General features: G+C 36.1%; 6 protein-coding genes across 8 annotated transcripts; 4 read left to right on the forward strand and 2 right to left on the reverse strand.

Moving 5' to 3' along the window:
- The first annotated feature begins 267 nt into the window (after window positions 1-267).
- Window positions 268-1,785, forward strand: LOC109853094 (60S ribosomal protein L13). Of its 2 annotated transcripts, none has more exons than XM_020424844.1 (4): window positions 268-359; window positions 824-982; window positions 1,102-1,351; window positions 1,453-1,785. In XM_020424844.1, exons 2-4 carry the CDS (start codon window positions 840-842, stop codon window positions 1,717-1,719), a joined length of 660 nt encoding a protein of 219 aa, XP_020280433.1. In that variant the 5' UTR covers window positions 268-359; window positions 824-839; the 3' UTR covers window positions 1,720-1,785. The 2 variants fall into 2 exon arrangements, with proteins under 2 accessions (XP_020280433.1, XP_020280434.1); XM_020424845.1 differs by having other exon boundaries at window positions 329-405.
- A 98-nt stretch (window positions 1,786-1,883) lies between these two features.
- On the forward strand, window positions 1,884-4,748 carry LOC109853091 (ras association domain-containing protein 8). Of its 2 annotated transcripts, none has more exons than XM_020424841.1 (10): window positions 1,884-2,276; window positions 2,418-2,528; window positions 2,616-2,921; window positions 3,007-3,127; window positions 3,220-3,458; window positions 3,536-3,697; window positions 3,781-3,897; window positions 3,966-4,105; window positions 4,170-4,477; window positions 4,557-4,748. In XM_020424841.1, the coding sequence occupies exons 1-10, from the start codon at window positions 2,205-2,207 to the stop codon at window positions 4,655-4,657; spliced, it is 1,677 nt and encodes a 558-aa protein (XP_020280430.1). In that variant the 5' UTR covers window positions 1,884-2,204; the 3' UTR covers window positions 4,658-4,748. The 2 variants fall into 2 exon arrangements, with proteins under 2 accessions (XP_020280430.1, XP_020280431.1); XM_020424842.1 differs by having other exon boundaries at window positions 3,223-3,458.
- A 771-nt stretch (window positions 4,749-5,519) lies between these two features.
- LOC109853093 (replication factor C subunit 3) lies at window positions 5,520-7,504 on the forward strand. The gene is made up of 5 exons (XM_020424843.1): window positions 5,520-5,872; window positions 6,080-6,217; window positions 6,355-6,517; window positions 6,622-6,940; window positions 7,061-7,504. The coding sequence occupies exons 1-5, from the start codon at window positions 5,786-5,788 to the stop codon at window positions 7,416-7,418; spliced, it is 1,065 nt and encodes a 354-aa protein (XP_020280432.1). The 5' UTR covers window positions 5,520-5,785; the 3' UTR covers window positions 7,419-7,504.
- Window positions 7,505-7,595: 91 nt separating this feature from the next.
- Window positions 7,596-8,722, reverse strand: LOC109853095 (succinate dehydrogenase cytochrome b560 subunit, mitochondrial-like). The gene is made up of 5 exons (XM_020424847.1): window positions 8,624-8,722; window positions 8,482-8,538; window positions 8,161-8,357; window positions 7,931-8,073; window positions 7,596-7,849 (listed from the first exon to the last, which is right to left on the reverse strand). Exons 1-5 carry the CDS (start codon window positions 8,641-8,643, stop codon window positions 7,745-7,747), a joined length of 522 nt encoding a protein of 173 aa, XP_020280436.1. The 5' UTR covers window positions 8,644-8,722; the 3' UTR covers window positions 7,596-7,744.
- Window positions 8,723-8,784: 62 nt separating this feature from the next.
- Window positions 8,785-13,546, forward strand: LOC109853101. The gene is made up of 8 exons (XM_020424858.1): window positions 8,785-8,891; window positions 9,707-9,823; window positions 9,911-10,114; window positions 10,212-11,685; window positions 11,768-11,848; window positions 11,917-12,161; window positions 12,278-12,663; window positions 12,735-13,546. The coding sequence occupies exons 4-8, from the start codon at window positions 10,273-10,275 to the stop codon at window positions 13,103-13,105; spliced, it is 2,496 nt and encodes an 831-aa protein (XP_020280447.1). The 5' UTR covers window positions 8,785-8,891; window positions 9,707-9,823; window positions 9,911-10,114; window positions 10,212-10,272; the 3' UTR covers window positions 13,106-13,546.
- Window positions 13,547-13,586: 40 nt separating this feature from the next.
- On the reverse strand, window positions 13,587-17,689 carry LOC109853103 (zinc finger protein 227-like). Its single transcript, XM_020424861.1, has 2 exons — window positions 16,450-17,689; window positions 13,587-16,340 (listed from the first exon to the last, which is right to left on the reverse strand). The coding sequence occupies exons 1-2, from the start codon at window positions 17,665-17,667 to the stop codon at window positions 16,281-16,283; spliced, it is 1,278 nt and encodes a 425-aa protein (XP_020280450.1). The 5' UTR covers window positions 17,668-17,689; the 3' UTR covers window positions 13,587-16,280.
- Window positions 17,690-19,829: the final 2,140 nt, after the last annotated feature.

Genomic DNA, 19,829 nt, shown 5'->3' on the forward strand with positions numbered 1-19,829 from the left:
TATTTGTTTTGTCACCTTTGAATGTTAAATATTATTGCTCTTGAATGTCACTAATAATTATTCTTTCTGAGAAAACATTTGTTTTTGGACAGACCCATAAAAGAATGTGTAACAGCAAAGAGAAGAATGAAAAATCTCAAAAATCTCTTCTTCTCTCTGCTCCAGTCTTCTCTTTGATTTGGAGCAGATCTCAGTTCGATCGCATTGGTCTGTTCAGCTCGTTGATCGACGTGATTGGTCAACTCGACGAATTGGTGCGAACGCAACCGTGACGAGCGATCATTGTAGACAGTGCCTAAAAGTAGCTGTTTCCGGTTTTCCCATGTTCTTTTTCCGGTGTTCGTCGCGTGAGCAAGTTGGTGAGTGAATGTCACGCGATTTAGATCTTTCGGAAGTTCTGACATCGTACGTCTTATGTATTTTGCAGCAATAAAAACGCAATGCGTTTTGTATTTTGTATCCTATTTACCTCGCATGTGTCAATCGTAAAATAATTTTATTTTTTCGTTAGTTTACATCATCAGACAAAGGTTAGAATCTGAGGCAGCGCTTCGGAGTTTTGTTTTTGTTGTTGTAAAAATTTTTTTCGACCTTTTGTCGGCACGAGAAGTCAGTGAAATTTACGTAACAACATTTGAAATGTGCGTCTAAACAAGGATTAAATTACTTGTAATTAATTGATTGCACAAACTACAGATTCTAACCTCTCGTTTCAATTAATGAAGTTTTATCGGTGACATAGAAACAATTCGTTTTAACATAAAAACAATTTAAAATCTAATTACAACGTTTGTTAAGTATTAACGTGATCAACATTGTGCAGATAATAAATATCAACCATGGGCAAGGGAAATAATATGATCCCTAATGGCCATTTCCATAAGGATTGGCAAAGATACGTTAAGACTTGGTTCAATCAGCCGGCGAGGAAAATCCGCCGTAAAGTGAAACGCATCAAGAAAGCCAGATCTGTTGCACCTAGGTATGTACATAAAAAATACTTGTTTATACTTTGATGTTGGTTTTTCTGTATGTTAAGTTTTATAAACATACTTGGTTCAAATGTCTTCATTATCTGCAGTCAATTGTTCTTTTTTTTAGACCCGTGAATCTTCTAAGACCAGTTGTGCATTGCCCAACATTCCGCTATCACACCAAGGTTCGCGCCGGCAGGGGTTTCACACTGGCTGAACTGAAGGCGAGCGGTTTGAACAAGAAATTCGCCAGGTCTATCGGGGTCGCAGTCGATCCTCGTCGTCGCAATAAGTCAATCGAGTCTCTGCAAACAAATGCTCAACGTTTAAAGGAGTACAGGGCTAAATTGATTCTCTTCCCGATAAACGAGAAGCATGTGTGTAATTTTTTGTGACGTCTTGATTACAAACTGGTGCTGAAAAGTTCTTTTTTTTTTTCGTGACAATCGTGTGTAAATGTTTCTTTTTTCTCTTGCAGCCTCAGAAGGGTGACGCGACCGAGGAAGAAAGAAAACTCGCGGTTCAAGTCAAGGGTGATCCTATGCCCATCAAACATCAGGCGGCCGCCAAGTTGAAGACCCGTCCCGTTACCGAGGATGAGGCCAAGTTCTCAGCGTACGTGACTCTTCGCAAAGCGAGAGCGGACGAACGTTTGGTCGGTGTTCGCGCGAAACGCGCCAAGGACGCTTCCGAGAATCCCGATGATGTGACAAAGGTTGCTAAGGACAAGAAACCGAAAAAGTAATAGCTCTATGACATATTTTCCTTGTGTAAATAAAACAAAATAAAATCTTTCTTTGAGGGAAAGTAATTCTGTATCTTTTTTTCCGTGAACCATCTCGCTTATTTATCGCGTTTGACGTTACCGATCACGGGCACGTGAGGTTCTTGTTTACCCAAACGGTCGCACGTGCGTTGTGTCGCCACGATAGTTCGTCTGTCATGTATGTTTCGATAATTTGTTATATATATTGCAAGTTGGAGAGAAATTTAAACCTGTTAGAGCGACGAAGGAATATTGGATTATCGTGAGCTTTGCCGTCGTCGATGTTAATCGACGAACTGTGTCAAAACGGGGATTAAATTTAGCCTCGTTTAAAGCTAAATCCTCGAGGAATACGACGTTTTATAGGTTATAGCAGCAATGCGAGGAGAGACGATGTTTCTCGAGAAAAACTGATTCTGTGATTCGGAGAATTAAGTTTACTTAATTCCGAATTACTAGACGTGATGGAGTTGAAGGTGTGGGTGGAAGATATACAGCGTATCGTGTGCGGCGTTACCGAGAACACTACCTGTCAGGTAACGTGTCAAGCGTGTATTGTTTTATTTTTATTTCACACTGCGTCTCCTCTCCGTTGTTTTTTTCTCTTTATGTTCTTTTAAAAATACAATTGGTCATTTTTTCATAAAAGATACTACTGATAACGACGTTATTTTCAGGACGTGGTGTACGCTCTCGCTCACGCCACAGCCCAAACAGGTAGATTCACCTTGGTCGAGCGATGGCGAAACAACGAACGTCTGCTAGCCCCATACGAGAATCCTCTTAAGGTCAGGCAATTTTCTGATGTTTGAAGTGTGATAAAATAATTTGTAATTTATACGTAATAAAACTGTATGTATTAATTTTTGGAGTAGATCTTGATGAAATGGGGCGAATATGCTTCGGAAGTTCAACTGATTTTGAGACGCTCCACGCCAGAAAATAACAAAACAAATGCATTACCATCTCGAGCACATACTTCACGAACAAACGGGTTGCCAGTTTCGTTATCTGAACAAGGAACGGGTAACAATAATACGCAAGATGACAACAAAAACATGTCCGGTAGTCAGAGCTCGGAATTTGACGAAGTGCAAGGAGGATTGGAAAGGAACAGAGACACCAGGAAATCGCTCACATTCAGCGGATTTCATGGAGGTATCACAGAAGGCGGTACAGAAGTGAGTCCAATCTTAATGAGAAACAATGTATATATATATATCTAAATTTAAATTGCAAGCATACAAAACAAAAATGTTACTTTAGATTCAAATGGAAAATGTGGCTGTAGTTCAGCCGACACCGCATTTAAAGAGCAAGGACTTAAATATTCGAAAAAACGTTCAAAAACCTGCTCAATCGCCAACAAGAGGAAGCAATAATGAAAGTAAATTACTTATTCTATGCAAAAAAATTTATATTATCCGTATCGAGACATTTATTTATCTTACGATTTTATAATCAACCGGACTGTTTTAGTAGCTACGCACTTGTCGCAGAAGAAGGTGCGCGAGGTTCCACCTTACAGAGAACCGCCGGGTCCAGCCTCGCCGCCGTTGCGAACTTTGCCTCCGTACCGAGACCCGCCGCCTCCGAACTTAAACAGCCCCGGAAGATCGCAGTTCGCGCCGGGCACCAACAGCGGAAGTCCGCACATGCACAAAGACGATCAACCGTCTTCTAGCAGTTCCGTGAAACTTAAACGAAATCTCATCCAGGTCTTTTGTCTATTAAACAAACGTGTTTGACATAAAATATGTAAAATTGCATCTAACGTGCGCGCGTTGTTTCACAGGAATTCCAAGACACAAAATTACCTACTCAATCCGTCAATCCACTCCCCGCTACAGCACAGACCATGACAACTGTCGCCTATACTCAAAGATACGTCGAACTGATAAGACTAGTCAATAAACAGAGAGACACTATTAATGCTCAGCAAGCTGATCTTACGAAGGTGAATAAAAAAGTAAATATATCTGTTTTCTTTAACAATTGATATGACAAAAAAAATATTTTCGATATTTTGCTTGCCTGCAGTTCGATGCGGAAATATTGTACTGGGAAACGAAGAACAGAGAGCAGATGCATCAAATGGATTATATTTCGCAGGAAATGAATCGCATCGAATCCACCGGCCGTATCATTGAAGAACAAGTATGATGTCTTTTGTATTGTTTAACTGTGCTATCGTTGCAATTACGATTGTTGTTTGTTTTGATCAGCTCAAGGAATTAGCTCACGTGGAAGAAGAGAGCGAAATAGTTCGACAGCAAGAGAAAACGCTAAAATCGGAGATAACATTGCTCAGATCGAAGCTCGCCAATTGCGAAACGGAACTGCTGCAATGTAAAAACAAAATCAGGTAAGATTTGTGCGTTGAAATGCAAAATTGTGAAGACATCTCTGACGGGCGTAAACGATCACAGGCTAGTCATGGAGGAGCTCGCGATAGAACAGCACAACATAAATCGCGAAACGGATGAGCGACAAGTGATGGAGCGAAAGATAATCGGCGAGGTGGAACACTTGCAAAGTGAGGTGGAACAGGTCAAACGCGCGACCGAGTTGGCCTCGCAGCACGCGGAATCTCTCAAGTTAGAAGTGGTGAATTTGGAGTCGACCATCGTCGAGAAGAAGTTACAGGTGGAAAGATTGGTGGCCGACATGAAAGAGGCGAATCTGCAGAGCTTGGCTGCTGCGTGTTCGGACGAGCAAGTCAAATCTTTGTTAGAAGGTATTTGTGCTTCACGAAGTTCTTGCAAGTTTAATTTTCTCTCTTGTGGTTGAAACAAATCCTTACCTGTTACATTCAGGCGCCCACAAACCCGGGAGCACTCGTAAGATGATAGGATCGCCGAGACAACTGGAAACTGCGGTGCCTACAAGCAAAAATCCACATGGCGTCTGGGTGTAAATAAAGAGAACCGGTATACCTGATCTGTTGTTTCATGTGAGAAGTATATCAAAGAGTACACATATCGAAATATATATATATATATATACAATAGAAATATATAGAAAACAAAAAAAATATATATATATATTTCTATGTTTATTTTAGTAAATATTTAAAAGTATTTAAAAGCGATCGTTTCATTTTTTTTTTCATCATTTTTATCGCGGAGTAATTGATATTGTTGTTACACATGCCATTGGCTAGATATAATTTATTGTTCGTCTCTCGAGAAATTATTCGATGTTATACGCGTTATCGATCTTGTTTCACACTTGACTCTCTCGAATTACACAGCGTGTCACTTATTTACAAAATATTTGTAAGCTGTTACATAAATCGCATATTTTCATAAATACTTAGCATATCCTACATGCAGTTATTATAGAAAAGAGATAGCAAGAAGTGTTTTTCTAGTGTTCTCGTGCGTAGATGATGATTGAAAATCAAAATTACTAATACAATATCACATCAAGAATTACACTTATTATCAAGAAATCTTTTTTTGCCATAATAGACTTATTTATAGCAGTTTTATAGTTAAGCTAGATTCTCTCTCTTTAAGTTAATAATGTGTCTCCATACACAAATATGCTGCACGAAGTATTTTTACTATTTTCTCTGTGTATGTTTGTATGCTGTGCGTCACACAAGAGTAGAAGTTTTTTTTTATATAAGTGTACTACGTGTTTATACAATATATTTCTGTTAACATTTAAGATTTTTTTATACAGTTTTACCACGTGAGAGATAATATGTACATCTTGTGTAGTCAAATTGCAAAATATATTATAATTAAATATTTCAACAAAAATCTATGTTGAGAAAAATTAATTTCCCATTCTGAAAAAAAAGCGGATCAACATTTTTGGTGAATTTTTCCTGATCATATCCAGTCCTATGTGTTTGTTTTTCAAAACTCATTGCCACACAGTACCGAAAATCCATAGTTCACGTTACGTAAGTATAGATTGTCAGTGCTGACGGTGAAGTTTGACAGGGGGATTTGTTTTGTTTCGCGGTAACCGGCGCGTGGCGGTACTTTGAAGTAAGTCTCGGCAGCTGTAATTGTCAATTTGCTTAGACGAGATGAGTTTGTGGGTCGACAGATATCGTCCAACGACACTTGACAAGTTGGATTATCATCTCCAACAAGCGGAGGATCTGAAAAACATGGTAATTATTTTATATTCGACGCGTGTACGCGTTGCGAGAGAATAAGGTTATAGTTGATTTTGGCGCGCGTTTTCCAAAAGTCAAAATTTTGACTTTTGGAAAACGCAAACATAAATAAAGTGACATGACATTTCAAAAAAACATGATTGGAAAAGCAAACAACAAGATCCAAAAGTGTTTATTTATTTCTTTTTTTTCAAACTACAGGTACAAAAACGAGATTTTCCACATTTGTTAATACACGGTCCTCCCGGTGCGGGAAAGAAAACACGAATACTGTGTATTCTAAAGGAGCTTTACGGGAACGCGGCTGAGAGATTGAAAGTGGAAAACATGCAATTTGAGGTGCGACTCATTATTTCTCATTGTAGTTATAAACCAGAGTTGAGGATTAGATTTTCTGTCAATTGTAACACCTTTGATACTCGAACTGTCTGAGTTAATGCAAAAAAGTAATTAAAAAACACATAATTTTTTTCTAGACAGCATCTAAAAAGAAGTTAGAAATAATGACAATCTGTAGTAATTATCACACAGAAGTAAATCCCAGTGATGCGGGGATACATGATAGAATTGTTGTTATGGAGTTGATAAAAGCCACTGCTCAGACGCATCACATAGATGTCGGTCAAAAGAACTTCAAAGGTATGAAAAATATACCTTGAAACATTCTTCTAACACAGCGTTCTAATATAGTGCAAACAATTTCTATAAAGATCAAAATATCAATGCTCTTTACGCATAAATAGTGGTGGTGCTGTCGAACGTCGATCAGCTCACGAGAGATGCGCAGCACGCGCTTCGTAGAACAATGGAGAAGTACATCAATTCCTGCCGATTGATCCTTTGCGCGAATTCGACGTCGAGAGTGTTGCCCGCGATTCGATCGCGATGCGTGCGAATCCGAGTTCCCGCGCCAACCGCCAGCGAGATAAAAGCTATCTTACAATCGATTTCAAAACGCGAGGGGCTCACTCTGCCCGATGAATTAGCCAGTCGTATAATCGAGGCCAGCAACAGGAATCTGAGACGAGCGATACTAATGCTGGAAGCTTGTAAAGTCGAGCAGTAAGTAACTACCACAAATAATCACACGATCAGATGTTGACTTTTGAAGTGAATCACTTTCAGAAATAAATGACTTTCATTATTTACTTTGCACAATTTCAACAATCGTTTCTCTTCCAGATATCCGTTCACTGCCGATCAAAAAGTGACGGAACCCGATTGGCAAGTGTACATACGAAACACGGCCGTAATGATGATCTCGGAGCAATCCGCCAAGGTACTTCTGAATGCGCGCAATCGGTTCTACGATCTGCTCACGCGATCGATACCGTGCGACGTGATATTCCGGGGTTTGGTGCAGGAATGCATAAAAAATTGCGACGATCAGTTGAAGAGAGAAATTATCGACGTTGCGTCCGAGTATCAGCACAGAATGATACGCGGCTCGAAACCTATTTTTCACTTAGAGGCTTTCGCCGCGCGATACATGGTGATTTGTAAGAAGTATCTCGAATCGTCCTTGGAAGGTTTCATATGAAACAAGAGCATTTAATTTAATTGTATTTACACATATTATTTCTTATATTTTTAAACAACGATACAGTGATTGTAATAAATTAAGTACACGCTATAATAAAACAAGATAAACCCTTCAACCTCTTCTAAATAATTTATAAATATGCTATGAAATAAGAAAGGATTTATGGAACAGGCGTTAATCAAGTAAATTTTATTCTTGTAATTATATATCTCACTCATATACAATAATACTCTTGAAACTAACCTGAACTTATTTGATCAGAATGTGATCCGGCAGTACAGCTAATTTTAGAAAAATTTCCTGATTTGGTTTATAACATATGCTTACAGTGAAGCAAGTATAAGGGCAGAAATGACTCCCAGAGCAGATACCACATATCCAGTGCTATAGACTTCCTTAATTGACAGAAACATTCCAAAATCCCAAGCCTGTGTGCAAATGTAAGAAAATTACAGATAACATTATACTAAAATGCACATCTACCATACAATTATTTAATTGTCTCGTACCATATGACGAAGACCATTGAATGTGTGGTAAGTTAGAGGTAGCGCGAGCAAAGTCTTGCCAACAAACAGCACAGGCAGAGGTAAACACAAGTTGTCCACCATTTCTATGAAGCACGGTATTCCGCCTGGTATAAACAAAGTGCCTGCAACGTACAAGTTACATATTTTGTACCAAATACAATTGCAACTTATATTGTTTTAAGAATGTTTTAAAAAGAGGATTATTGTACCTAAACCAAGAAACATCGAGTAACTGGCCAGTGCTATGCCCGTGGCACGATGCGTTACCGACAACAACGTCGTTAATTGAACTTGATAAATAGATAAATGTGGTGACAGCGGTCTCTTCAGACGCATGTTCTTCTCATCGTGAGACTCGCAAACTTGTTGCTCGCGCGAGGGATTCGAGACCGCGACGCCGAGAGGACTGAAACATTTTCGATATTCCGTGTCGTGGCATAACAAATTGTAACAAAAGTATTTATTTTTCATCGTTTGTCACATAAGTGACAGTTATGTAAATGTAAGGTTATTGTTATGTAAGGTCTCACCTGCACGTGTACAGACCTCGGAAATATCGAAGATCGACATTGCGCCGGCAGAGAAGTCTAAAAGGAGACGAGATATCACTTTAATACAATCGCGGAAATCGTTTAAATAAAAATTAATTCACATTTTTCGCGACACATATACCTTGTGTAGACCAGAGCCATGTTCGTGTACACGCTGTATTTTCGACGAAGGATAAAAACAAGCAAACGTCAGAAGCTCGAGAACGCCGCGATGTCCACGTGTCGCGCGCCTGAGCCAAACAAAGCAATCGCGGGCGGCCGTGCCGCTGTGGCCGCTCTTGCTTCTCTCGCTCAGTTTATGCCCGGAGGTACGTACATGTATGCAAGGATGTGTTACGTATTGTACCGCATTGGGGTTAACTGTGATTCCGCTTAGCATTGTTATCAAGGTACACCATGACATTAATCTGGCGAGATTTTGTTTAACACAACAACAAAAAGATTACGATTGCGGAAAAAGGACCTTGACATTGTCAGACGATCTTTGAGAATTGCTGTTTTTCGTTTCCTCGACAGCTTCGTGAAAACCGTTTGACCTATAAAAAGCACGATGTCAAGGAACACTCGTTTTTTCGCAATTCTCTCGTTCTTCCCAATGGAATGCGAATTTGTTTCTTAAAACCGTCAACATTCAACTAGGCGTGTTCCGATAAAATTTTATTGCGTAATGAACTCGGACTGTAAGGTCATATGTTTCAAATGTAATATTATGTGTGACAAAGTGGGCGAGAGAGCGAAAGAGAGAGAGAGAGAGAAAGAGAGACACAGTTATTTGTATTTTACACATTAAAATAAGTGTTCGCAGAAATTTTAGACGATTCGGACTAATTATGACCGGTTCAAACTGTTCGAATAATTTGCTCCGCGCGCCGTGCAATTAAAATCAAATTAAAAATTGTTTAAATTCGAATTCGGTCTTTGACGCTACTTTATAATACAATTTATTCATATTTACTGTAGCAAATTGCGCTAGAAACCTTTTTAGTGTTTCTAAGCTTTGCTTTATGTAATCCTATTGTGATAACCAAAGTCTGCGCAGTGTGTTTTTTCAGTGCTAGATTGCACGAGAGCATCCAAATTGACCAGTCGTGATTTGGAAATCATGAACAAATTGTCAAATTGTGATGTCTGCGTGCAATTCAGCACAAAGAAAAAACATTGTGCGTGCCACAGGTTTAATGTATTCTGTCATTTTGACTCACAGGAGAGAACGGAGGAGAAGGGAGATCTTATAATGCACAATTTCTAAAGGGCTCAGAGAGAAGTAACAATGACTGAAAGCAAACTGTAAATTAGTGATATGTATATATAAGGCTAAGAGGTAAGTTTTTATTATATTTAATAAGAGTATTTAAGCAGTAAACAAGAGCACTAATGTATAATATGAAACATTTGAAATATTTTCTAGATCTGCCTTTTCCTCCATTATGCTGGCTATGTTTAGTTTAATTGAAAATCATTCAATCTCAACAAATATCACATCTTCGAACGAACGAATCTACAACAACAAACAAATTCTCAATGTATTTTTTTTTTAAGGCATAACTACAAACACTATGGTGATAGCTTAGTAATGTGCCTTTATCTTCGATATTTCAAGTTTACTATGACAGTGAGTATATATAAAATATTGCAAGAGATTTTATTTGGAAAAAATAACAATTTTTCTTGGAAACCCATGATAAAAGTGATTGTTTTGTATTTTCAAGGATACGTCTTGACACATTTTAAAGAAATTGTGGTACGTTTCTCAACGATATAACCATAAAAATGGATAGCTCAGAATACGAAATGGTGAGAAACATGACTCTCCTCTTTTTCTTTGAACGACTGATGGATAAGGGTGGCCCGCGCACACTGCACGATCTGAGTTGCCAGTTTGGGGCTAAAGGATTTACAAAGGAAATGCGTCAAATAGCAGGCGGATCGCAAAGTGGCCTTAAAAAATTTCTAGCTCAATATCCAGCACTGTTCCTGATCGATGGCGATTACGTGTCTGTCAATACGTTTCAGCCAGTTGTTGAGGAGGATAGCGGAAGTAAAGTGGGCAAACGCGACTACGCTCGTGAGGCGGTGGAATACTTTACAAATAAACTGTTGCAATATGGGGTGGGCACTGAGGTGCCTATCAAGAGTCTTCTGGGTCATCGATCGCAAGCTTCACCGGAAGTCAGACACATATCCGGTCAACACTACAAGGAATTTCGTGATTTTCTGTTAAGGTACCCCGATGCATTTTTAGTCACTGAAGATAATGTAATACTGAAGCAATATGAAGGCATGAAACCGGAACCTTTTCACGAGCTAGAACCGGACATCCCGATAGATCCGGATGTTACAGCAAAACTGCTAGACTTCTTCTGCGCCTGTATCGAGCAGAAAGGACCAATTCTTATAGATAAGTTATTCAATACAGTCAATGAGAAATTCTCCCATGAGAATTGGACGAGTATATTTAAGACGCCACAGGATCTATCTACTTTTATAAAGATGTTTCCAGATGCTTTTCACGTGCAAACAAATCTGGTAACATTGATAGGACGACCAAAATCTTCAGTTACAGAATCTGTAACCGCAAAACCGAAGACCACAGGCGGCAATCAACGCAATCAAAGCAATAGTGCGCTTCACACAAATAATGCGATATCGGTCGTTTCACCGAGTAAAATTCAATTTTCTCAGTTGCCTCTAAATCAGTCGGAGACTGTTTGCAACAATACCGCATCTCAACACAATTCACTGCAAAATGCACACACCAGCGTGGAAAGCAATAATAATTCGCCACCTGTTAGTTTGCAACAACAGACTCTCAAGCAGAGATTCAACACAATCGTTATGAGAACTCTGGCTGATAATACGGAACGAGATCGCAGTCTACAAGCCGCTCAAATGGGTGACGCGTGGAAACTAAAAGTGTTACAGCAGACGAGAGTGATAGCGACGTCGCGAGAGAGTCTTCAAATTATAGAAGATATAATAAACCCTCGGAAGTCTCCACCTGATGGCAAAGTGGTCGTTTCTTTCGATTGTGAGGGTATAAATCTTGGTGTTAAGGGACAATTGACTCTTGTACAAATTGGTACAATGAGTGGTCAAGCATATGTGTTTGACTTGTTTACATGTCCGAGTATTGTTCAAGCTGGAGGTCTTCAGAAACTATTGGAACATCCACAAGTTATCAAAGTAATTAAAGTGTTATTGTTATTAAAACACTTTTGTACAATTATTTCAGTTACATTATAAAACTGTCACTTTGTTTTTATAGGTGATTCATGACTGTAGAAATGACAGTGTCAATCTGTACAATCAGTTCATGATTACATTGACAAACGTGTTTGATACACAGGTGATTAATATACTTTGCATGTTCTTTTATGTCTTATTCGAATAAATAATCATAACATCTTGTGTTAGGCTGCGCACGCGGTTCTTCAGTTTCAAGAAACGGGAAAACCTGTGTATAAAGTTAAAAATGTTAATCTCAATACTCTGTGCGACCTCTACGGTGCTCCATGTAATCCGCTTAAAGAACAATTGAAGAATATTTATCGCAAAGATCAACGCTATTGGTCTCGACGACCTATGACTCGCGACATGTTGATTTACGCGAGCAGTGACGTTTTGAGTCTTGTTCCTCAAGTTTACAGCGCCATGTCTAGGTATAATATACACATTAATTTTTCTCTTATGAATAATAAACAGTTCCGTAATATAAAGTTTTAAAAATGTGTAATTTTTCTATATAATAATAATAATCTTTGTGTATTATTGACAGACTTATAAAGCCGGAAGTACAAGGTCTTTTTGCAGAGTTGTGCGAAGAACAGATTCAAATGCACATAAGACCAGCGGATGTGAAAGCACGCAAGAAGCAGCGAAAAGTTGAGACCGAAGTGGCAGATTTGAAAAAGAGAATGGAAGAAGCTACGAGTAAAAATATCGTACTGAGCAATCGCGAAATTCGGCTTCTACGTTACTTGGATCTTACCGAAGAAGAAAAAGAAAAGCTCAAAGGGAGTTATAAAGTTGCACGAAAACTGGAAAAGTTAGAGAACATGGGTCAGGATAAAGGTGATAGCAGTGATGATGACGACGAGGATAAAACGGACGATCACGAGTATCAGAGTTTGGAGAGTTATACATCAGACAATTCTCATTCCGGTAAGATTTATGTTCAATTTCACAAATTTGTGTAAAACAAATATGAACATTAATGAAAAATCTACTTCCAGGCGGTATATTGTCGCCACGTAACGCTGACACTCCAAGCTTGACTGAGTCAATGCAAATGGTAGATGAGATACTCTCGGACGGTCGGATGGATAAGCTGGAAAAAATTGAGAAACTGGAAGCCATACTATCAGCTGTTACGAGCTGTGCGACTGATCAGTTTTCCAGCAACAGTGCAGACGCATCGCCTAGCAAAACATGCACGTGCATGTGCGAGAGCGACAAGACCGATAGTTCGCGGACAGATCGCCAGGTTGCCAGGACTAGTGTGGCCTGCCAAACGCTTAGCACTGGTGATATAGTAATTACTAGAATCTTTACCAACGAGGAAGAAAAAGAGAGAGTAAGATTACTGAATTCGCCAAAAAAGTAGGTATTACAGCTGCTATGAAAGTAGTACAAGAGTTGCCATTTATAGATTTTTTTAAAAGGGAACGAATTCACATGAAAAGAATTAAGTAGGTGAAATTTCTCTATTTTATGTAATATAACAATATTCACACCGAGCAGAACTGGCGATAGTCATAGTGTTATGCTTTCTGACGTCTCTGCTCCTTTAAAAGTGTCTTAAACAAATAGGCCTTGTTATGCTCGCCTTTTCAAATCTGACAGTGTAATAATCAGATTTCTGAAAAAAGGTTTATTAATTTTTATATGAAGATGTATCGTATACATATTCGTTATTTGTGTGAAGATCATCTTTCTTTTACATGTATTTAAGAAAGACCGAATCGTCTTACATGGAAAATAGAAAAAGTCAACTTTTAATAGATGTAATTTTATTCTTGACAAATTGCAGTTTGTAATATTTTACATTTTTGACTTAAAATTAAATTGAAAACGAAAACAAAAAAACATGCTGATCTTTTAAACAAAATATATACAAATATTGTAAGGAGAATTCTTATACTCTTAACATATAAATAATGTGCTTTGACTAACGAGTTTTAACGCTTTTAACACATTGACTGTAGCGCAAAATGTATCACTTGCCTCGTGTCGTCGCATTTAATTCTAATTTAGTTTTAATTTTTCTGATTATCGAAATGCATTTTCGACAAACTATTATTGATCACACTCTGTTTGCAATGATACGTCAGAATAAAATCGCAAACAATCGCATTATCGTAATATTGTAAAACAAAAACGTTTGTTTGCAAAGAAGAACATTCAACAATTTTCGAGTCAAAGTGTTAATAGCGTTAAGAAATTAAAAGGATGCATATCACGCTTGCGAAACAACAAAAAAAATCTTTTATGTGAAGTACTGCATTAAAATCGCTGCACTGGTTCGAGCCAGTAACTCTACGGCCTATATATATATTTTACTTCACGTCACTTTCGTCAAAAGAGACGAAATCATCGGCAGTAATAAGATGCTAACTATCTAACAAACAAATGCTTTTTCACGCAGAATTTGTGCATATACAAAAGTAAAGCCCAGATTCTCTCTCCCTCTCCTCCGTACATCCGTTACAAATATAGTTAATTTTATTTTCTTACCTATAGCTATATACAAGTGCCAAGTTAATATATGTACAATAAAACAGATGAACAAGTAAATATTTGTGAAAGAATTACGCTAGAACTTCCAATATATATATATATATATATATATATATATACATGCTTTATAAATCTAATAGTGTTAAATAAAATCTCAACACATCACTTATTTATTGTTATATATATATATTATATGTATATGTAAAACAACGTTCTCACATTTACACTAGCACGTCATTAATTAATATAAACTGCCATTGTCTAGAAGTGGCTATTTCAAAAGATCTAAGTAATTTTATTATGTTACGAGAAAAGAGTGTTTTTAGTGCAATACTTTACACACAAACAAATAACACTGAGGAACAAATTCGAAACACTTTTGTTCGCCAGCTTAATGAAAAACAGGTGATTCTTACGGATTCTGATACGCATCAAGAATCTATAAGAAACACCTTCAATCTTTAACAGAGGAGAATTTCATGTTCACCAGTGTAATATGTGGTTAGTATCAATCGCATGATCTTTTACAAAAAAAATATCTAAAAATATTTAAAAAACTATATATAAAACAGATAAACAACGTAAATCACACATTGACATATATTCTCCTTAACTTAGTATCAATCGAAAAAGAGTTTTAAGGCTCAATTAGTATTAAATTGTTCAACTTTGTCTCGTATAATGTTTATAAAACAGTATGCCAGAAATTTGCTACAGTAAATCTGGACAATCTATGAAGCTAACATATAACTTGTTTTGATATAATCAAAACATCGTGTGCGTGTATGTATGTATGTATGTATGTGTATGTGTGTGTAATAGCAATATTTTTTAAAAAATTAAAGATTTTGATAAGTACATTTTTGAGCGTTTTTAGCATTTGACTATTATATTTCATTAGAGAAGAAAATATTAAGACTATAATTTAATCGTGGGGTTTTTATTTAAAAGAAAATAAAAAACGCTAGTTTATTATTTTAATTTAATTTATTGCGTGTAAAACAGTATGCATATATAGTAGTACTTTCGGCAGCTATTTATACACATACGTCTTAACGAATCTTACTTTACGTAAGATTCACGATACAAGTATATTTTTGAAAGTATTTGTGAAAATAATTTTGGTTGGCTCGTGAGTCGAGATCACAATTATTGGGTTTGGCTGTGTAATTCAAAATATTTGTATAGTTCTTTAACAACATTAATTACACATATGAATCACAAAATGTTTCGTATATCAATAATGTCGTCTTTATTTTTATTCTTATCATATATATTGACTTTTTAATCAAGTTGATTACATGTTGACTTAAACTTAAATTATACGTCGCTTCTCTCTATTTGTAAGAATTATTGATTTTATGTGTTACAGAGAAGGAAAAATATATTTTGTGTATATAAATATATGTCTGCAAAATTCAAAATACTTGTAGTAATGCGAAATACTGATTTATATCCAGTTATTAACAATAATTAATTTCCTGATGTATGAAGTAAAGTTTAAAATTACAAAATGTACGTAATAAATAATATAAAAAAATTAAGTGCTATTTATACATCCTCAAATTGCAAATAATCTTTGCAAATTACTGATGTAATTTTTAATGTTAATTCGAAACATTATCGCGGAGTTACAGATCATAAATGGAAGCGACGCGCAGATATACAAGGCCATTTTTAACACATTTCTCGAAACCACATTTTTCGAATTATTTGATATGATACATTTAACATTTACACATGAATACACTTACACATTTATACATTTCGTTCTATTTATACATCACATTTATACTTGATGAATAAATTTTCTTATAAGATATCCAAAAATCGTGAATTGGAAAATAGATTACAATTCTGAAAATAAATTGTACTTTAACATTCGTTTGTATAAATTTTATTTTTAGTATGTTCTTTCATATCAGATTCGTGCTTGTCAGATCGATTGCAATAGTCACAGACACGAATGTTCATCCACTTTATATTTGCTGTATGAAATTTTTTTCCACAAATGTTGGATTTTATATGAATACTAAAGTACGTCACACTTTCTCCTCGATTAACCGAGCAATCGTTGTAGGATATACAAACGGTTTACTTCTCTAAAAAATAATTGAACAAGATTTAGATTTATTTTTGTATATTTTTGTGTCTCATACTAGAAAAGCGCGGAGTTTCGTAATATTTGAAAAATTTATTCAAGAAACTTACTATGCAATAATAAATTTCATTTTCGGCGGTTTTATCATTTTGATTATCTTTGCATTTACAATCTCCTTTACACTTGTTGCACTTATCTATTTTCGAAGCTAAGTGAGTTCTCGTGTGTAGTTGCAGACTGCAATATCTTTTAAAAGTTCTCCCACATTTGTCGCATATATGCGGTTTTAAAGAAGAATGACTTACTGAATGCTGTTGCAATTGGTACGCGGTTACAAAACTTTTCTCACATTTGTCACATTTATGTGGCTTCGAAAGTAAATGTTTTCTCTCATGCATCAGTAAGCCCATTTTGGTCCTGCAATTTTTTCCACATATTTCACAATGATAAACCTTTGTTAAATGACTTTTTTCATGATTTTTCAGAGCTTGCTCGATTCTAAACATTTTAACGCATATTCGACATTTGTACGTTCTCGGCGACGAGTGCCAAAATACTAAATGGTTTCGCAAGCGTTTTTTCGTCACAAAACAGTCTTTACATTCGTCGCAGGTGTACAAGTTTGCGAGCGGATGAACTCTTTTGTGCAGTCGCAATTCGTCCTTGGTCCTGCATCCTTTTCCACATTTGTTGCAGACGTATGTGCTCGAAGGTAAATGACTTCTTTCGTGCATTTGTAAACCAGTCTTGTTCTTGCACTCTTTTCCACATTTGTCACAGACATACGAGGATAAGTGAGTTCTCTCATGTACTTGCAAATCGTGCTTTGTTTTGCAACCTTTTCCGCACACTTTACATTTATACGGTCTCAAAACCGAATGATGATATAAAAAATGCCGTTTTAGATTGTACTTGGTCATGAAACCTTTTTTACATTTGTCGCAATTGTACATTTTTGAAAACGAATGATACTTTCCATGCACTTGCAAGTCGACTTTGGTCTTGAAAGTTTTTTCGCATTTTTTACATTTATACGGCCTCAATGACGAATGATACAAGATATGCTGTTGCAAGCGTTGTTTGATCACAAAACCCTTTCCACATATGTCACAGTAATACGACTTTTGAACGAAATGAAGTTTTTCGTGCACTTTCAAGTCGTTCTTGACCTTGAAACCTCTTCCACATTCTTTACATTTATGTGGCCTCGAAGGTGAATGATATAAAAAATGTCGTTGCAGATTGTACCTGGTCATAAAACCTTTTCCACATGTGTTACAATTATACGGTTTCGAAGACGATGATTGAGATGTTCGATGGTAACTCATGGCAAAACATGATGTAAAAAACTGTTCAGATATCTTGAAAAAAATATAATACATTTAAGGGTTTATTAATTCTTTTATTATATATTTGTTATTTGATATTATTTTATTTTATTAAATATTTATTATCTGATATATCTCAAGAGTTTCTTTTCAGTTTATTTATAATAAGCAAGAAAATAAGAAATTGCTAAAATAGTTGTATTTTATTTTCGAAATTATTTTATCTCAATAACTTCAAATTCTGATAATAATCAGATTCGAGTTTAGCGCTTCAAAATTGACAAAAACTACTTTTCTTCATTAAAAAACAAAATTGTTTATAGTATACTTGGCATACATTAAACAGACACAAAATAAAAGTGAAGAAAACAAGATGCATTATTTTGAAACAATATTACAAGAACAATTTTACAATTACATAAATAAACACAAAAGTTTTTGTATACATAAGTAAAGAAACCTGCAAAAAATATTGTTGGCGAAATACATAATAATATATACAAAAGCAAGATGCACGGGAAGTGCGGTGTTGCCGTATAAATCAAGTTAGAAAATTACAAATAAATCAAATATATTGCGCCATATTGATTCCTATCCTGCATGTGTAGCGTTCTTTTCTTTCTATCTATACTCTTGCACTTACATAGTTGTATGTCGTTCTTACTAGCTTGCACTATGATTCTAGTGCAATTTCGATGGACAAGAAATGAACGAACCTTTGAATAACTAGACGAGAAAACTTGTTTCTCTTGGACGAATTGCACGTAATAAAACCCCTGCTAATATACTTCTTGCGAACCATATGGCTCAAAGGGTTGCCGGGTTTCCCGTCTTACAAACATTAGTCTTTACTTATTCAAGCACGTTTCCATAGACACTTTCACGTGTCGATAATAATGGTCACACTTTAAGCCCGTTCTACATTGATCGCAAGCGCAAACTCAAGGTATAGATCTCGTAGACTTGACCAATCACGCTAGACAATTGACTAATTTGATCAATACGATTAGTCAATTCTACCAGATATGTTCTTTGCATTTGCGTTTGCGCTTGCGATCAATGTAGAACAGGCTTAATAGCTTTTCTACCCTGTAAGTCAACGCAATGTCCACAAGTGGTGCACATTGGCAACTACGTAGCCATATCCACGAACGACTTGTCGGTGCGTACACTATGTCCAAACATTGACATGGTTCTATTCCGTGCTATGTGCACGAGTCCAAGTGTCAAATCGACACCTGACCCTAGCCGCTCTCCGCATTCTTCTCTGCTAAAATACAAAATCATAAAACTAAAAAAAACGTAAACACGAAAAGATATAGATAATATAATAAACACGAAAAGAAAATAGATAACATAATAAATATAAAAAAATAGATAATATACTAAACACGAAAAAAAGATAATATAATATAATATAATAAACACTAAAGATAATAAACAAAGTTAAGGTCTATTATCTTTCGAAAATAATGACGATATTCTAACGCTTTGCAATTTCTAGCGCAATTCAAGCGTCAATTTTGACGCACAAAGGGTAAACAAAACTGTCGCTTTAATGGAATTTGAAACATCCAAAACAAGTGACTTTCACAAACTAACTAATACGCGTTAGGCACAATCATTTTTTATCGATATACCATAATGTTCACAAATTTAATTTTACAAGCACCAAACATAATAACTTTCCTATTTCTTTTTTACTTTTCAATGAAAACTTTGAGACTAACTGTTATAAAATCTTATTGTAAAAAAAACATTTATATTACTTTACCTTGCATTTCCAGTGTGTGTATCTTTATTACATATATATCACTATCTTTTAACCCACGAAATTTATTAAACTTGTATGCTCGATATTTCAAAATTGGTAAAATCGACCGTTACAAAAAAAGCGAACAGACAAAACTTATCATCATGACTATGTGACTGATATGTCACGTAACATATCCGATCTATAAAACCTAAGTAACCTGCTCTTAAATTAGATACTTCTTTTACGCACACAATAAAACGAATGCGCAAATATACATGAGCGTACATATATGTACTACATATGCACGCAAGCGAATAATGCACGACCAAATGAAACCTACTGCATCCAACACAATCGTGCATAAAAATGCATGCACGTATTGCACATATGCTTATGCAACACAAAT

Source organism: Pseudomyrmex gracilis, unplaced genomic scaffold (assembly GCF_002006095.1).
Source record: "Pseudomyrmex gracilis isolate BER0280 unplaced genomic scaffold, ASM200609v1 scaffold_43, whole genome shotgun sequence".
Taxonomy (NCBI): Eukaryota; Metazoa; Arthropoda; class Insecta; order Hymenoptera; family Formicidae; genus Pseudomyrmex; species Pseudomyrmex gracilis.

Excerpts from the sequence above, each read along its gene's own strand:
- LOC109853091 (XM_020424841.1), top strand. The coding sequence starts at position 2,205 with ATGGAGTTGAAGGTGTGGGTGGAAGATATACAGCGTATCGTGTGCGGC. Across the intron at positions 3,128-3,219 it reads AAGAGGAAGCAATAATGAAA|TAGCTACGCACTTGTCGCAG; the intron begins GTAAATTACTTA and ends GGACTGTTTTAG. Across the intron at positions 3,698-3,780 it reads AGCAAGCTGATCTTACGAAG|TTCGATGCGGAAATATTGTA; the intron begins GTGAATAAAAAA and ends GCTTGCCTGCAG.
- LOC109853103 (XM_020424861.1), bottom strand. The coding sequence starts at position 17,667 with ATGAGTTACCATCGAACATCTCAATCATCGTCTTCGAAACCGTATAAT. Across the intron at positions 16,341-16,449 it reads ATGAAATTTATTATTGCATA|AGAAGTAAACCGTTTGTATA; the intron begins GTAAGTTTCTTG and ends ATTATTTTTTAG.
- LOC109853093 (XM_020424843.1), top strand. The coding sequence starts at position 5,786 with ATGAGTTTGTGGGTCGACAGATATCGTCCAACGACACTTGACAAGTTG. Across the intron at positions 5,873-6,079 it reads CGGAGGATCTGAAAAACATG|GTACAAAAACGAGATTTTCC; the intron begins GTAATTATTTTA and ends TTCAAACTACAG. Across the intron at positions 6,518-6,621 it reads CGGTCAAAAGAACTTCAAAG|TGGTGGTGCTGTCGAACGTC; the intron begins GTATGAAAAATA and ends ACGCATAAATAG.
- LOC109853095 (XM_020424847.1), bottom strand. The coding sequence starts at position 8,643 with ATGGCTCTGGTCTACACAAG. Across the intron at positions 8,539-8,623 it reads ATGGCTCTGGTCTACACAAG|ACTTCTCTGCCGGCGCAATG; the intron begins GTATATGTGTCG and ends GTCTCCTTTTAG. Across the intron at positions 8,358-8,481 it reads CGAGGTCTGTACACGTGCAG|TCCTCTCGGCGTCGCGGTCT; the intron begins GTGAGACCTTAC and ends AAAATGTTTCAG.
- LOC109853101 (XM_020424858.1), top strand. The coding sequence starts at position 10,273 with ATGGATAGCTCAGAATACGAAATGGTGAGAAACATGACTCTCCTCTTT. Across the intron at positions 11,686-11,767 it reads AACATCCACAAGTTATCAAA|GTGATTCATGACTGTAGAAA; the intron begins GTAATTAAAGTG and ends TTGTTTTTATAG. Across the intron at positions 12,664-12,734 it reads ATCAGACAATTCTCATTCCG|GCGGTATATTGTCGCCACGT; the intron begins GTAAGATTTATG and ends ATCTACTTCCAG.
- LOC109853094 (XM_020424844.1), top strand. The coding sequence starts at position 840 with ATGGGCAAGGGAAATAATATGATCCCTAATGGCCATTTCCATAAGGAT. Across the intron at positions 983-1,101 it reads GCCAGATCTGTTGCACCTAG|ACCCGTGAATCTTCTAAGAC; the intron begins GTATGTACATAA and ends TCTTTTTTTTAG. Across the intron at positions 1,352-1,452 it reads TCCCGATAAACGAGAAGCAT|CCTCAGAAGGGTGACGCGAC; the intron begins GTGTGTAATTTT and ends TTTCTCTTGCAG.